Below are 17,946 nucleotides of genomic sequence, written 5' to 3' on the forward strand. Positions count from 1 at the left end.
ATTAATGCACGATCATATCATGTGCTTTTAATTGCGCGCTCTCTCTCTCTCCTGCACACTCACATTCTCTCTCAATATATATCTCTCTCTATTGTAACTGTGCCAAAAAACAAAATTCACATTTTTTGCGTCTGCATGAGACTTTTTTAAATTTTACTTAATTATTTTTACTTTATTAATTGTATATTATTTGACTTTTTTTACACTGTTTCTGTAATGTTAGAATGGCTATATATGTGCAAAATTAGAAAAAGTTGTCCTACAGAGTTTTATCTTACAGTATTTTTGGGGGCAGTTCTATTTATTATTGCTATATATACAGTTGAAGTCAGAATTATTAGCCCCCTGTTTATTTTTTCCCCCAATTTCTGTTTAGCGGAGAGAAGATTTCTTCAACACATTTGTAAACTTAATAGTTTTAATAACTCATTTATAATAAATATATATATAAATATATATATATATATATATATATATATATATATATATATATATATATATATATATATATATATATATATATATATTCTGTGTGGAGTTTGCATGTTCTCCCCGTGTTCGCGTGGGTTTCCTTCCGGTGCTTCGTTTCCCCCCACAAGTCCAAAGACAAGCGCTATAGGTGAATTGGGTAAGCTAAAATTGTCAGTAGTGTGTGAATGAGTGTGTATGGATGTTTCCGGGTGACGGGTTGTGGCTGGAAGGGTATTTGCTGCGTTAAAACATGTGCTGGATAAATTGGTGGTTCATTCCACTGTGGCGACCCCAGATTAATAAAGGGACTAGGCCAAAAAGAAAATGAATGAATAAAATGTTGATTTAATTAGGTATTTTTTTCTCCTTTATTTTTATGTCAAGTACAAATGTCCTTGTTTATACAGAGATAGATTTATTTATATATATATATATAAACCCACTTCAACAAACCCTAAATGCACTGCCTAATATATTGACAGTAATGATAATAAAAATAGTAAAGACACAAGAAAAATATACTGAAAAAACAGCAAAAATTTACAAAATAAGATAGTTTAATTAAGTATTTTTAATTAAGAATTTTTACATATTAACATTATGTATTTTTTTTATCCTGGTGACATTTAAAAAATTATATGTATATATATATATATATATATATATATATATATATGTGTGTGTGTGTGTGTGTGTGTGTGTGTGTGTGTGTGTGTGTGTGTGTGTGTGTGTGTGTGTGTGTGTGTGTGTGTGTGTGTGTGTGTGTGTGTGTGTGTGTGTGTGTGTGTGTGTGTGCGTGTGCGTGCGTGTGTGTGTGTTTATTGAAGTGTATGTGATTATGTGTTAAATATATGAAATAAAATTAAATAAAAATGAAACACAACTATATAATAAAGGGACTTTTGCTGTACTGACAACAATAGCACACAACAGTTGTTTTCTTGTTCAACCTTTTCGCAGCAATTAACCTTATTTATAGTGAATTTAAAACAGATTTTGTGCAAAACAACATCAACAAGAAAAAAAAACAAACCAAAAAAAACTACATTACCAATGATGCTGTACTGAATGATCCAACAATCAGAGAGAATAGTGCGCCTCAATAGATATAAATATTTAAATATTTGTTTGTTTGGGTATTTTACCATAAACTACAGCCAACAACTTTAAATAAATACTTTTATATTTGTTCTTTTATATTTGAATTTGGCCAGCACGGTGGCACAGTGGGTAGCACAATCGCCTCACAGCAAGACGGTTGCTGGTTCGAGCCCCGTCTGGGTCAGTTGGCATTCCTATGTGGAGTTTGCATGTTCTCCCCGTGTTGGCTTGGGTTTCCTCCGGGAGCTCCAGTTTCCCCAATAGTCCAAAAACGTGGTATAGGTGAATTGGGTAAGCTATATTGGCCATAGTGTATGTGTGGGAATGAGTGTATGGATGTTTTCCAGTGATGGGTTGGAAGGGCATCCGCTGCGTAAAACATATGCTGGATAAGTTGGCGATTCATTCCGCTGTGGCAACCCCATATTAATAAGGGACTAAGCAGAAAATAAAATAAACGAATGAATATTTGTATTTGATTATGTCATTGATAATGCTTAAAAGGCTTGTAGCTCTTTCTATCATTAAAGCAGTTCAGTACTAGTCTTGAACCTTTGTCCAGTATTTTCAATGCTTGTTTTAGCTTCAACTCAAAGTTTATGATGTTATTCACCTTGTAGCTGATTGGTTTGCTTTGTGGCTTAAAAACCTTTATTAACAATTTAATGAATAAATGCCACAAGAACAAGAGGTAGGCTATGATATATTTATATAATTTAGCTTTAGCTGACAGAAAAAATAAGTATATAAATAAATAAACAGGCGGTTCATTCCGCTGTGGTGACCCCAGATTAATAAAAGGACTAAGCTGAAAAGAAAATGAATGAATGATTGAATAAATAAACATAAACATCTTTAGAAATAAGATAATTCATTTAAATTCATGCTAAATATTGCAAAAAACAAACAAAGAAAACTCCTAAACTTTATATATTTGTTGTTTCTCATAATTGTTCCTCTTTTCTATATACTTAATATTTTTGCCTAGCATATAAATTTGGGTGTACTATTTTTGAACAGTCATTGTAATGTACACATTTACTTATATTTAAATGCTTTCAGAGTATTATATGTTTTCAGTGCTTTTTCCCAATTTAATTTAATTTAATTTAATTTAATTTAATTTAATTTAATTTAATTTAATTTAATTTAATTTAATTTAATTTAATTTAATTTAATTTAATTTAATTTAATTTAATTTAATTTAATTTATTGCTCTAAAAGATTTACATGTAACTTGAAGTCATTTAAAGAACGGGGAAATACCCTGTCGGCTGTTGATTGGCGTTCAAGACACACCAATGAAATTCCTCCATGTGCTCCGACATATCGCGAGATTTGTGTAATCCAGAGGTCGCGAGGTCGGCTGGCTCAGCTGACCAACCTCTCGTGCATTATTCCGGAGAGAAGCGCGTGCGCCCCGAGCGGTGAAAATAAACCTAATTTTCTCCTAATCACAAAACCCAACAATCAACAGTTAAACACAGGTATTGATGCATTTCCATATCATATTTTGACTATGTTAGTATGCGCATAATTAGCTGTTATTGCAGACCTGTCGGTGGCTGTAGTGAAAAGCTGTGTGAGGAGTTAGCATGTCGGCTAACTGCTAACTCATCCAGTGTTCTAGATTGTTCCAACATATTTCAGCTGAAATGAATAGTCCATTTCATTTGCTCCGTACTTATGCTTTAAATAAGTATTTTTATAATCTTTGTGACGTTTGACAATTGTTTAGTATTATATAAATATATTTTCATTGCTACCGGCTGATTTGTTAGTTGTCAGTTTAACTGCTGACTAGTCAAGTGTAGTTCTGCTCTGTCTGGACAATATGGAGGCATTTCTCATTACTTAATTGTAGTGTCAGGGTGTTAAATAATACAAGTAAACGCTATTCCTCAACATATTGATGTAAGAAAGCCTAATATTCAAACAAACAGAGTCAGTATGAGCTAATGTGCTTCTAGCTTGTGCCTATTCCACCTCCCCCTCCACCTGACAGACTGCACACAAAGACTAACTGCCTAGAACTGTTTCAAGAAAGATTAACTCGGGGTATTTTATCTTTCTGCTTCATTCCTAGAGTTAATAAGAAACTTTGCTTCAACCTTGTGTGTATATTTGTGAAGAAATCGAGCCCTGTAATAATTGAGAGATGGCAGACACAGAGCAAAGGAGTCCACCTCCTCCTCCTCAGGCTGGAGCTGCAGTAAGTGCTGTGACTTTTTATCCATATTTTGTCTTCGTGATGCAAATATAATTATACTACACACACTTCTTGAGGTAAAGTTGTTTTTATGTTTGCACATCCTGACTTTCTCCCTAATAATATAATTTCTGAAAAGTATTATTTGCAAATTCTAAATAGTGAAATTTAGGGATGCTCCGATCAGGATTTTTGCAGCCGAGACTGAGTACCGATTCCTTGTCATGGTGATCTTCTGATACTGAGTACTATTCTAATGCTTCAAACTTTATATTGCATAAAGCACATTTTCTCTCTAAGTATGATACTTTAAGTGGAGATTTCGCCTTACCTAAGAGATTAGTTAAGGATGCTGCATATAATCTCTTAAACACGTCTCTTATAACCATTTAGGTGTAAACATGTCATGGCCAGAAGCAGTATAAAAAAATACAGATAGCACAGATTTTAAAAAAATGGTAAGAAAATGACGAACAATGCAATTTTTATGAACACTGCAAATGATGAAAGAAGAATTCGCAATTAAGAGAAGTTTGGAGTGCATATTTGATGCATAAGAATTTAAAATGCACACCTATAAATCCATTACTTCTTTACTAAATGGGTCTGTAATCTACTGTTTATTACAATAAGTAAATAACAAGAAGTTATATAATTAAATATTCATGTTAAAATATATAATTTAAAGTTTTTTTTTATGTATCTAATATTTCCAACCAGGTTTTAGTGAACTTACAATACTGTCAAAAACACAGAACTTTTAGTTCTTATATGTAAAAAGGTCTAAATACATGCAAGGTCATTCAAATATTTTGCTCATCTCCAACTAACACAAACACTGGCGATCGGTTCATGAGATCGGCCAGATCAGCAGGTAGCGATCGAGTCATCAAATGTGATTATCGGCCAATACAGATCTCCGGCCAATTGATTGGAGCATCCCTAGTGAAATTATATTAGCAGCCAATGACTATTAAAGTACAACAGTGTTGTTTTAAAGTCATGCTTGCATGTGATTTTAGAGATTGAATATTCAAAGTACTCTAGTAAACAATACAGGGAGCATGTTGTCACCAAACAAATGTGCGAATATAAAACCAACTTTAACGCAATCACACACTTATGTACTCTCTCTCTTTCTGTGTGTGTGTACATATGCACATATAAAGCAAAGTTATTAGCTTTACTGTAAACCTGTTTTATTTTTCAAATATTTCATATATTTTCTTTATTGTAGTGTCCCATAAGTCCTTATAATATCTTTTTATCTTTTTTATTGTAGTTTGGCTAGAATAAAAGTAGTGAAAAAATCTATTATGAATAAAAATTGGTTGGGAAAAAAATCTCTGTTAAACAACATTTGGGAATTATTTTAAAAATAAATGAAAGTTTAATTTTATATATATATATAAAACAGCATGTTTTACGCAGCGGATGCCCTTTCAGCTGCAACCCATCACTGGGAATATATCTATATATAATTTTGACTTCAATTTATAGATTTTAATATTGATTTTTCATGTTGAATTGGCTTATTTAATTGTTATTTATTCTCTTTATCATATCTGTCTTACAGCAATTTCTCTTGAGTAATAAGCTGGAAACGGCTATGTGGCTTTCACGGCTGTTCACCGTCTACTGCTCTATCATGTTTATTCTGCCTCTGCTTGGGTGAGTTCTCTTATAAGGCACTTTCACGGCCACCTTAAAAAATGTTGAAAGGTGCAGTAGGTGATTGTCTTCAGAAACAATTTTTTGTTGTGCTGGTTGAAAGTCTCTTCACATTCCAATAGTACTGATTAAAGTAAATGATCTAAACGTATTTATATGTGTTTTTATATTCTACGTAAGGCATAAGACTAAAAAATGTTCATCCAATTAAATAGTTTCGGTCCGCTATCTCCCATAATTCTGATAAGTAGTTCAAACTGACTGTCAGCAAATGCAGATTTGAACTAATGCTCAGCCATTTGTGCGTATGTATATATGTATGTTTCTTTTTATGTGAACTCTGTTCTTTGTTCTTGTAAGTGCTTTGGCAATACATTTGTAACATTTGTCATGCCAATAAAGCAACTTTTGAATTTGAAAGAGAGAAAAAAAGAAAGAAAGAGCACTAGTGGTGAAAACATGCTGAATCAACTTTTTAAAATCCTGAGACTGCAGCTCTGCACAAGACGTTTGGCCAGTGGAGAAATGGTCGTACCCATCTGAGCCTGGCTCTCTCCAGGGTTTTTTTTCTTTCTTTTCTTCACTTTCCTCGGTTTTTTCCTCGGCGCTGTCGTCACTAGCTTGCATGGTCTAGGATCTGTAGAGCTGCGCATTGATGGATCTGCTCTTCAGTGTTTGAACTCTCAGTAGTTATTTTTAAACCACACTGAACTGAGCTTAAACACTACAAAATGAAATACACTGTTCCAATTTACTATGATCTTTTATGTGAAGCTGCTTTGACACAATCTACATTGTAAAAGTGTTATATAAATAAAGGTGAATTGAATTGAATTATGTTGTAAAACTATTTTAGCTTCACGCAAAGCTGATGTAGATGTTGTTACATATGGGTTATATGCACAGAAGTGTTGTTCAGCCACTGAAATCTTCCGGCGATTGATTGATATGACCATTTTTAGTTTCATAAGGGACCTTCTACAGCATCCATAATGTAGATTTTTATTTAGTTTAACAACAAAACATCAGCTATTCCACTTAGCTTGCTTTACTGAGCTGAAGATGGTTTTATATTCACATTAGTTCATTTTTTAACAATGACAACCTGTGACGCGCTCCCTATATAGTTTACCATGCTACTCTGAATATTCGGTCTGAAATAGCATGCAAGTACTTGGTAATGAGTGTAATTCCTGCACGCCGTCGGCCAAGCACTAGTCGCTGAGTGAGGGTTCTGCTGTCATCTTTAAGGTGCGTGCGCTTGTATTTCAGGAGGCGTGGCTTTGGATGGCAGGGGTGAGACTGTGTTTCAGAGATTTATGCTAGCCGGTTAGCATTGTCGCAGATCAACTACTGCACCTTTAATTCAATAAAGGGGAAAAAAAACATACTTTTTGGCATCATAACAGATGTTCATAACAATGTTCTAGTCAGCTCTGTTACACCGGTTATAAAAAGGCACAACCATCATTAAAGCACTAACAAAGTATGTGACTTGCTTCATGTGATGTCACTTCCTCTAGCATTAAACTCTGTAAGGCATGTCATTGCTCTCTCAATATGTTGTACAAAATATACAGCATATTGTCATGTTGCACAACCTTAAATCACAATTGTTTTCTTATTATCAATAATTTAATAAGTCTCAATAAGGCAGTAGTTTGATCTTCAAAACTTTGCAACTTTCACTAAGAGCAACATTACACTCTGAAATGTGATATGTGAAATATATAAAGCAAATATATAAAAGAGAAAAGTAATCAATCTTTTCCACTGTGCAGGCCTCAAGCAGCTGCTAACTTCTATCAGAGGGCACTGCTGGCGAATGCCCTGACCAGCGCTCTGCGTTTGCACCAGAGACTCCCTCACTTTCAGCTGAGCAGAGCCTTCCTGGCTCAGGCCTTACAGGAGGACAGCTGCCACTATCTGCTCTACTCCCTCATCCTAGTCAACTCCTACCCCATCACAAGTATCCTTTATCAAATACCATCGCATTGTGAGAAAATACTCAGGGTTCCCAAAGGTCAAGCTATTTTAGAAGGTCAATTATAAGTAATTCAAACACATGTTTATTGACGTCTTAGTCTTGGAATATCAGGATTTTTTGTTTGTTTCTTTTAAACTTCTTTTCCTTTTATCAAAATGTGTTTTTTCTCTGTCATGTTTTTTGTATTGTGTGGTTTTTGACACGTCTTATGCTTATTTTCAGCTTCATTTTATTCCTTTCATGCTTATTACTTAAGGTGGTCACTTCCGTCAAATGCAGTCATAAGACAGAGAAATGTGGCCCGAATCTGAATTTTTTTTCTCCACATGTGACTCGGGTAATGACAGTGTTAACAGCCCAAACCATAGGGTATCTGATCTTTTCACTTCAGATTTGTGCCACTTTCATATGTAGTATTAAATCAAACACAGTTCTGATGTTTTGCAATGCGACTGCATTGTGAACGGTTATGTCGGATTTCATGTGACTTTTACACAATCTTTGAGTGACATGCGTCATCGTTCTGTGCTGCAGGCATCATGTACTCCTCAGCAGCATAGTAGAATGGCGCACAGGGCAATTACTTCACCACAGAAAGTTGGTTGTTCATTTTGAAAAGGATTTTGAAGGCAAAACTGGTGCTTGTTAACGATTGGGGCACGGGTTGATCTCGAAGCTGAAGAGCATCGTGGGTGTTGTGGATAGGGGATCCGTGCACAAAGGAGAGGCACTTTCATTTTAAGGGGGAACTTTCTTTCCGAGAGAAAAAAGGGCAGGTACTCAAGCACCCGTATCCCCCTTCTGCATGTGTCTGTTGTTTATAACAACGTAACAAATGAAATAACTCTGCAAACAGAGATAAACCAACTTCACAGATCAGTCGGCGGCTGCTTATTAACCCTCGATGAGTTCTCTACACCGGTGGTCAGAAAGATGCACACCGTGGTTGTAGGGCTGGGCGATTCTTTCGATTTTTCCGATTAATTCGAATTTACGTTTTAAGACGATTTAATTTTTCATTAAATCGAGGTATCGCGATTTTTTTTAAATAAAACTATTAGGTACAATATAAAAGGCAATATTGTCCGACCACATGATGGCGCGCCTAATTAGCCGCTCACTTGTGAGAGTACGGTGCTCTATGAAGGAATGTAACAGAGAATGTTATGGCGGCAAATCAATGCCAATATTAATCGAGCGCAGCGGTGATGTTTGCGCGCGAGGAGAAGTGAACCGTGAGCAGATTACAGATCTACACGCGAGAAAACTACAGCTCGCGAGCGCGCTCAACTGATCCAGCGCGAAGAAAACAAGTCCCGCGCGCGCACCTCATCATCTGTGCGCACGATGTACGCTCTTGCGAGCGAGGTCATGCCTACAGCGCGCGCGCGCGATCAGTTCTCTCCGCTCGCTCGAAACATTTTGGAATTTTGTCAGTCCTGGGGCGGGACTTGGTTCACTTGTTATCTCTAGCGCTATTGGCTACTCTACCTTTCCGGAAGTTAGCCGGGATTGGACGCCGATTAAACGACGAACCATAATTCACGTGATCTTATCATCACCTTAACAAACATGGCTTATGACCAGCACGTAAGTAATCATTTTATTTATTATGAAAATTATTGCCTTTGTTAGAAAAGGTAGTTATTAGAAACTTTATTAACAGGCGCCCTGTTTACTGACACATTGTCTTGTTAAATCAACTAATCTACTTAATCTTTAATTTATATTTAATTTACACAAAGCAAATTAAAATTTTTATTATGCTTACTTTGTAGTCAAAGTATCAATACTTCATCAATATATGCAATTGCACCATTGAAGGTAGTAAAACTACATTAGCCCATACAGCCCATACAGTCAGACTGTAGACAGAACTTTCTCTCAAGAAACCTGTAAAGAACAGCTACATGTGACTTATCAACAACATGCTTTGTTTGCATGATGGTCTACAAAGTTTTTTTTTTTTTAACTGTTTTAAATTTGCTTAACTTTTTGAGTTGACTGATGTAATGTTTACATTGGTTAAAATGGTTATGTTCTTACTATATATTCAGAAGTATTTAATGTTTAATTCAAATTGCACAATATTTACTTTATTTCATTCAAATCTTCTGCAACGATATTTAACTTGTGAATTTGTTTTACATTTATTTACACCTTGTTGACCAATTTATGTATGGCATGGCCATTAAAAATACAATGTTCCTTAACCAGATGGTTTTTCAAGTTACTTATAAAGAGAATGTTACTTCAGTCATGTTGTTGTAATGTTTTAAGTTGACTAGTTACACAATAAAAAAAAAATCGAAATCGAAATCGTGAATCGGTCAAACTTTATGAAAAAACCTAGATTTTTTTTTTTTTTGCCATATCGCCCAGCCCTACGTGGTTGTCATAAATCACAAATGATCAGTGTTTTCAATCACAAGTGACTTATTTTACATTTCAAATGGTGAAATACACATTAGTAGTAGCAGAACAATACTTTGCAGTTCATGAAATACACCACGGTTGTCTGTGAAAAGGGCAATAATCATATAAGAATGATCTGACAACCTGCTTACTTCATACAGAACACACATTGTTTGCATAGTTAGATATTTTTTGCTTTCTGTAACTGTAATTTTTTGTGCATGCGAGTCAGTTTAGGACCATGATCTGTTCACACTGCAAATCTGATATTGGCCACATTTGTAACAGCAGTGTGAACAGCCATGCAAAACAGATCTGAGAAAAAAATCAGATTTGAGCACTAAGCCGCGCAGTGTGAATGTAGCTTTTGTTAACCAAGGCTAACATGCAAGGATAATAGAAATTTAAGGATAATACAGGATAATATAAAGAACTTTAGCTTCAAAATGACCTCTTTAAAGACTGGGTGTTTAAAAAGTAGATGACAGAAAGGCTAAATTAAGTTTTTAAAACTACTGTTAAGCTATCAAACATGAGAGAGAGAGAGCACTTCACAGCCACGCAAACAGCAAGTACCTCAGATAAAAAAATAATTAAAAACAGGAATCCCGCGTCATGGAATTTTCTGGAATATCGTGGAATTTTAAAATGTCAGTTCCACACATTGAAAGTCCGGGAATTTAATCTTTTTGTCGTGAGATGTCAGGGAATATTTACTGTGTTTTTAATTCATGTTTGATGCATCTTGTCTGTTGTTTAGGTTAGCATATTTATCGCTGCCATTTTATTCCTTTTTCTGATTGTCTACCAGCAACAGTGCTGGAAAGAGCAGTGAAAAATCCAACACAATCTCACGGCAATTCCTAACTTTTTGATTTAGTGGCTAATTCGTACAATCTAATTCGTACAATTTAGTACGATTTGCTCATCCCCCAATGACGGTTGGGTTTAGGGGTGGGGTTAGGTGCCATGCCTCCTTTTTAAAATTGTACAATTTCGCATGACTGAACTCGTATGAATTCGTACGAATTAGCCACTAAACTGGCAAAACGTAAAATACTTGCGTTTTCTATTGAGATCAGGCTGGAAAAATCATACTCGAGCAAAAGTACAATTACTTACCCAAAAATGTAGTGCAAATAGAGTAAAAGGATATGTTGTAAATATTACTCAAAGTATAAGTATAAGTAGCCCCTTTAAAAAAAACTCAAGAGTAGTGAGTAATGACTAGGGCCAGACATAATCTACGGACATTTTTTGTTATTTCTGCATAGAATTTTGTAAAAAATCTGCGGATTTTTGCGGAATTATTTGGGGAGTATTGTAACTAAAATCTTCATACATGAAATGAAAAATAATAGCTTTTTAATGTTTATTTAATGTTTACAATGCAAATCCATCTAGATCAACTTGTAAACAAAGCAAGACTCTCATATAATATCTCTACTAAAAGACAGAAAATATTATTTTACAAACTGTATTGTAAATAAATCAAGCGAACACTTTCATATTAGTCAATATTATTGCTGAAATTAATAAAAAAACCTAAATAGTTATAAATTTACAAACATTTACACAAATAAATAAATAAATAAATAAATAAACTCAATGATGGGCTAAATATCTGCAGATTTCTGTGTGCGCAGATTCCGTGTGGGCCTAGTAATGAGTATTAAACTGTGAAAGGTTGATGTGTTTACATGCATTTTGCGCTTGTCTGTGAAAACGTAACATTCTGTAGTGCGTTTATTATTGTTTAAGGCCATTTCGGTCTCTCGGGTCATTGGTTGTAACAAAATTGTGTCTTCCTTCTCTTGATTTTTCTATGTGCGATTGGATTGGGCGGGATACACAGGATGAATTATTCTACTTTAGCCAATCACCATAAGACCAGAAAAAAATAAAGTGACTGCAGGTTGAAGGGAAATAGTGGAGTAAATGTACTGATACGGCACTAACAATGCACTCAAGTGAAAGTAAAAGTACACATTTTTAAAACTACTTAATAAAGTATTGTTATATATAATAATTTGAGTATTTGTAATTTGTTTCTTCACCCCTCTGACCAGCAATCAAATGGATCATAAACAGTATTATGTCTAGTCAGTGCTCATCCAGTCCATTCTAGATTTTGTGCACAATTTGATGATTTTTGCAGCCTAAAATGAAAGCAAGTGTGATTATCTTAAAATTTGTGGCACTATTTATGGCATTTCTTGTGTTGTTTTGCTGTGAAAATATACTCTAAATCACACAGCTTTGTTCTTCAAGATCAAGACCCCATAATGCAATTCAAAAACAAATAAATCGGGGAAAAAAACATGAATCATAAACTACAGAAAACTGTTTACAGTGCGAACAAAATTAGCAGAAAATCTGCATCATGGAAATACAGATTTTAAGTCCGTACTTATGCTTTGTTGCAGAATTATGCATTGTTCTCTTAATTAATGTCATTCAAAATTATATTAAATTAAATACGTTTTAAGATGTTGTTATTTTAGTCGTATATTATCAATAAATAAGGACACAATAAAAATAGCCAGGTCCGTTTTTATTTTCATTAGATGTCATTGAAATCGAGCTTTTAATTCCGTTAAAGTCAGTGGATTTTATATTTGGCTCAAAATAGAAACCATGAATGTTTGTCTTCCTTGTATTTTATGGTAAAATTCTGTCTTATTCATCCTTGACTTCTGATCTCAGTGAGCATCTTTCCAGTGTTCCTGTTTTCACTTCTCCATGCCACTACGTACACTAAAAAAGTCCTTGATGTAAGTTTATGCCCGTCTCATTTATTTATGTTTTTGAGAGATGAATTTGTCATAAGACCAACATAAATGTCATTTGTTTCAGACCATGGGCCCAAACAGCCTCATGTTTGTGAGGAACTTTTTAAACAAGCTCACCTCCAATCAGCAGAACATCCTGAAGTTTATCGCTTGCAACGAGATCTTCTTGATGCCTGCCACTGTCTTCATGCTGTTCAGGTGAGAGTGTTTTGAACAGTGTTTCTTTTGTCTGGTCAATAATTCTGAAGCTTTAAAAGTAATGGATATTTATGGTTGGATTATTTTTAAAAAGGTACCACCAGGAAGAATCTTAAATTATTTATAAAAAAGTTTACCAGAAAAAAATCATATTTAACTTTGAATATTTTTTTGTGTGAATTTTATTTATTTCTATTCTATATATTTAAGTCACTTTTTATTGTAATACGAATTTGTTTATCATGTAATATTTTATGTTTATCCATTTTGCCATGAAATAGCCATAAGTTGCTGATTTGGCAATAAATAATAAATAAATTTATAGTTGGATGGGATGATGATTTATTGTTTTTGTGGTTGACAGTGGTCAGGGAAGTCTGCTGCAGCCTTTCATCTACTATCGGTTCCTCACCCTGCGCTACTCTTCAAGACGCAACCCTTACTGCCGGTAGGAGTCTTTTATATTTGATGTACATATGTGCACTTCACCCAAAATAAGCGTCAATATGGTAGTTATCATTTCCATGAAAAATATGAAATATTAGAGCTTTATAATCCTCAGATATTGAATCAAATTTACGCTCAAGGCAATGCAATTTTGACAATTACTGGCTTTAAATGTTATTGTAAATCTTTATTTAATCCGGATGAGTCAGTTAAAGGGAAAGTTCGCTAGGGCTATGCGAGCATATGCGCGCACTTGACGCAGAAATTAGCCTTCAGGCACACTTGAGGAGATTTGAGGCCAAATTTATTTTATTTAGATGTTTTGTTCTCTTAATCTGAGCAGTTCAAGACTTGCCTACTTTTTGTAAGTTTGCCATCTGAACATGCGAAAAAAGAGGACTTAATTGAACATTTAAGTGGTTGAAAAAAAATCTTATTTCTTTACTTGTCCAAAAATGGGCACTCATAATAGGAAATACAAAAAAAAAAAAAATATATATATATATATATATATATATTTTATGTCCCATTAAAATCAATAAATCCAACCCAATGCAGATAAAACATATCTAAATAAGGGTCTGACCCTATTCTACATGCTCAGAATGTCAGACATACCTCAACAAAGACCTAACAGATCACCAAAACCCCCACAATTTTACCTTTTGGTTGGTCTGCATTGGCTGATAATGACAAATATCACAATAGAAAACCTTTTCTGTAAATTCAGTCAATTAATAGTTTTTACATATTGACCACCTGTAAGAACTATTTCTTTTTTTTACGAAGTATTGACAAGATTTACTCATTCATATGTGATCATATCACTTTATTTAGACCTTCAGGGCAAATGTTTGATAAAAAAAATGTCGAAATATTGATAAAATGAAGTACACTTTTCAAAAACTGATTGCAAAATGTAAACATTACACTTTTAAGATTGTAAGTTTATCACGATGTTGTATTCATGTTTTTGCCTGCATCCCTGTAATAGTGTGTGATATTGCGCTCATTAAATTCTGAAAAATGATCACCGTAAACACTGTATCTTGTGCCACCATAAAATAAACAATAGAGCATAATAGCAAACAATAGACTTTATTTTGTCCATATTGTATATGTTAGTGATAAAGTACATCCAGGAGATTGTTATTGCAGAATAAAGCCCGACAGGCTTGTTGCATAAGACTGAAGGGCTTTATTCTACGAAAACAACTGTCCTAGATGTACTTTACCACAAAACGTAAAAACTAGACACAAAACACTGTTCCGAGTCGTAATAGTTTATTAATTCTTTAATTAAATACAAAGCTGACAGAAACAAAATAAACAGTTAGAGTATACACTAACCTGCACATTATTCAGTCACAAGATGAAGCCAAAAGATCAAAAACGCAAAGCTGACAGAAGCGAAACCATTTCATTGTAGCATATACACTACCTGACAAAAGTCTTGTCGTCGATCTCAGCTGTTAGAGCAGCAAATAATAACTTTGACTTGGTTGATCATTGGGTAAAGTGGCAGAAGGTAGATTTTTCAGATGAATCATCTGTTGAGCTGCATCCCAATTATCACAAATATTGCAGAAGACCTACTGGAACCTGCATGGAGCCAAGATTCTCACAGAAATCAGTCAAGTTTGGTGAAGGAAAAATCATGGTTTGGGGTTACATTCAGTATGTGGGTGTGCGAGATTACATTACATTACAAACCACAGGAGAGGGCAAATTCTTCAGCAGGATAGCGCTCCTCATACTCCAGCCTCCATGGATTTAAACGTATTCACTGATGGTAAACTGGATTCGTAGTTCCCGGATGAGCCTCCATTATTTAGCTGTTGTTATCTCGGAATAACATGCCTCAGAATGTCACGACTGACCAATCAGAATCGAGTATTCCACACAGCCATAAATCTTCACAATGCACACCCTTACAACAAAACATCATGCTTTTTGCTTCCACCCTAAACAGAAAGCACAGTTACCACATGCTGTAATAAACAATTCGCAGAGTTCTCATCATCTGATGAGTGTTTTTCTTCCATCAGGACGCTGTTCACAGAGCTGCGCATCTTACTGGAGCATTTTGTGATGAAGCCCAGCTGTCCAGTCTTCTTCAGGAGGATGTGCCTCAACAGCATTGCCTTCATTAGCCGCCTCGCTCCCACCGGCGTCTAAATACTCTCTCTAAACACACACACACACTACCACCACACACACTCTTCACTGATCAGGACAGTTTGACTTGTAAAACAAGCTGGCGGTTCAGATGATGGTGATTTTCTCCTCTGCACTGAAGCGTTGGCTATGTTTGGAGAGACTCTATTCATCTGACAGACTGACTGCATCCCAAAAAACAAAATGGAAACCGCCAGATGATGTGCATCTGTGCTCGGTTAAAGGGGCACAACTGTTCATTACTGCTTTTATATATTGATCTTTGTTTTATTTGAGGGGTAGAAATCCTCCAGATGTTTAATGTTAACTGCTAGGCTAAATAGACATAGCTTGTATTTCTAATGAGATCAAATTAGCATCGGCGAATCAAGTTTTAGCTGCTGTTGTACTTCTGTTCAATTCCATTTGATTTTTTTATTTTGTTGTACTGGATTGTGGATAAATCTTAATGTCCGTTGCCTCCAAGCATTATTTCCTAATAATTGACGATGATCTGAATGCTATTTGAGTTGGGGATGTTGCTCGAGGATGCCTTCATGATGTGAACAGATGATTTAATATCCTGTGATTACCATCGATCACACAGAGCCCTATAATCAGCTGTTCTTTGCCTTTAATGCCAATGTTTATTGTCAGGGCAAAGTTTTTAATTGCGTTTGAGAAGTTGTTCATAGTTTTGTTTTGCTTGTTCAGAAGGCATGTTGTCGCTTATTTATTGCCTCTTTATAAATGTGGTCTATGTAGATGAATAAAATCTATGATCGATTATTAAATTGAACTAACCTCAGTTTGTGATGGTTTAATGGCAGCTTTTCATTTGAAATGGCTGAAGTGTAATGTAAGCATTGTTTTACTAGAGTTGTTGACATATATTGAGGCTAGATTGTGTGTGTGTTTATTTGGGAACTTGTTTTTGATTATAATAATCCTGAAGCTAACGAGAAAGACTAACTAGGATAAACGGTTTGGGATATCCACAAGAAACTTAGTGTCAAAGGTGTTACTACTCCTGTAATTTGCTCTATATTTTAACGTTAACTGTAATTTATAAATAGGATATAGTTGAAAGTTTATAGGCTGAAATTCATCATAATATGTGAGCACAAGTTTAGTGTTTTGACTTAGCAGTGTTGGGGAAAGTTACTTTTGAAAGTAATGCATTACAATATTGAGTTACTCCCCAAAGAGGTACCTAGTTGTTAGTTTTTTTTTTTTTTATGGGAAAAAAAAAAAACTTATTACCTGGCTTGATTTTTATCTTTTTTCCCCCTCTTTTAAATAGAGTTCTGCAATTAACACACTGTACAACCTACATTTTTTCATGTACCTTTACAAAATACATCAAAAAATATTTCAGGATGTTATCTGAGAACCTGAGCTCTACATGCATATGTGTATGTATATATATGTATATGTATATATATATATATACACATACGTATATATATATACACACATACATACAGATTAATGAATGCTTAAAGCAATGTTTGCTACATTTGTACTATTTGTCCTAAGTAAAATTGCTGTCAATTGAGAAATGAAACCATTTCATTGAAGTATACATGTATACTACCTAACAAACAGGGATTCTGCTGGGTCTTAAAAAGTCTTCAATTTCAAAAACCTAATTTTATCCCTTAAAAAGTCTTATATTCACTGAAATATTGTGTTCTAGGTCATTTTAAACGGGTCTTAATTTTCCTGTCCATGTAAAGCTGTACCCACTCGGGTCAACAGCCATCCAATCCCTAACAATAGATTTCAATAAAAGATTTGATAAATGTTTATTAACTCTTATTTATTAAATGGATTAATTATCTTCCTTACAATAACATGTTTTTTTTTTTGTTTTATCTAGACCATCAAAAAATCTTTAGTGCTTAGCCTGGTGTAAGTCTGAAACTTCATTCATTATGGTCTTAAAAGGGTTTTTAAAAGGACTTAAAGTGCTAAAGTTGACTTGATTAAACCTGCAGAAACCCCGAACAAAAAGTCTTGTTGTTGATCCCAGTTATTAGAGCAACAAATAATAACTTGACTTCTAGTTGATCATTTTGAAATGCTATCATTTGAAAAAGGGAAGATTTTTCTGATGATTCACCTGTTGAACTGCATCCCAATTATCACAAATAGAAGACCTACTAGAACCTGCATGGACAAGATTCTCACAGATATCAGTCAAGTTTGGTGGCGAAAAAAAAAAATATCACAGTTTGGGGTTACATTCAGTATGAGGAGTGCGAGAGATGGAATGCTGAGTGGATGGAACCATCAACAGCCTGAGGTATCAAGACATTTGTGCTGCCCATTACATTACAAACCACAGGAGAGGGCAAATTCTTCAGCAGGATACTTCAACCTGAAAGCAAAGGAGGTCAAGGTGCTCCAGGATTGGCCAGCCCAGTCACGAACATTATTGAGCTTGTCTGGGATAAGATGGAGGCACTGAAGATGAATCCAAAAGAATCTTGATG

General features: G+C 34.7%; 1 protein-coding gene across 2 annotated transcripts; it reads left to right on the forward strand.

The window, feature by feature from the left end:
* Positions 1-2,941: 2,941 nt before the first annotated feature.
* On the forward strand, positions 2,942-16,242 carry tmem33 (transmembrane protein 33). Of its 2 annotated transcripts, none has more exons than XM_056472600.1 (8): positions 2,942-3,059; positions 3,659-3,784; positions 5,358-5,452; positions 7,234-7,421; positions 12,561-12,628; positions 12,711-12,844; positions 13,209-13,292; positions 15,340-16,242. In XM_056472600.1, the coding sequence occupies exons 2-8, from the start codon at positions 3,731-3,733 to the stop codon at positions 15,467-15,469; spliced, it is 753 nt and encodes a 250-aa protein (XP_056328575.1). In that variant the 5' UTR covers positions 2,942-3,059; positions 3,659-3,730; the 3' UTR covers positions 15,470-16,242. The 2 variants fall into 2 exon arrangements, with proteins under 2 accessions (XP_056328575.1, XP_056328576.1); XM_056472601.1 differs by having other exon boundaries at positions 3,705-3,784.
* The last annotated feature ends 1,704 nt before the right edge of the window (positions 16,243-17,946 follow it).

This window comes from Danio aesculapii, chromosome 14, assembly GCF_903798145.1.
Source record: "Danio aesculapii chromosome 14, fDanAes4.1, whole genome shotgun sequence".
In the NCBI taxonomy this organism is placed as follows: domain Eukaryota; kingdom Metazoa; phylum Chordata; class Actinopteri; order Cypriniformes; family Danionidae; genus Danio; species Danio aesculapii.

What these genes read in the sequence shown, in the direction of transcription:
- tmem33 (XM_056472600.1), top strand. Translation starts at nt 3,731, where the DNA reads ATGGCAGACACAGAGCAAAGGAGTCCACCTCCTCCTCCTCAGGCTGGA. An exon ending in CTCCTCAGGCTGGAGCTGCA is followed by an intron (nt 3,785 to 5,357) that starts GTAAGTGCTGTG and finishes TCTGTCTTACAG; the next exon opens with CAATTTCTCTTGAGTAATAA. An exon ending in ACACTAAAAAAGTCCTTGAT is followed by an intron (nt 12,629 to 12,710) that starts GTAAGTTTATGC and finishes CATTTGTTTCAG; the next exon opens with ACCATGGGCCCAAACAGCCT.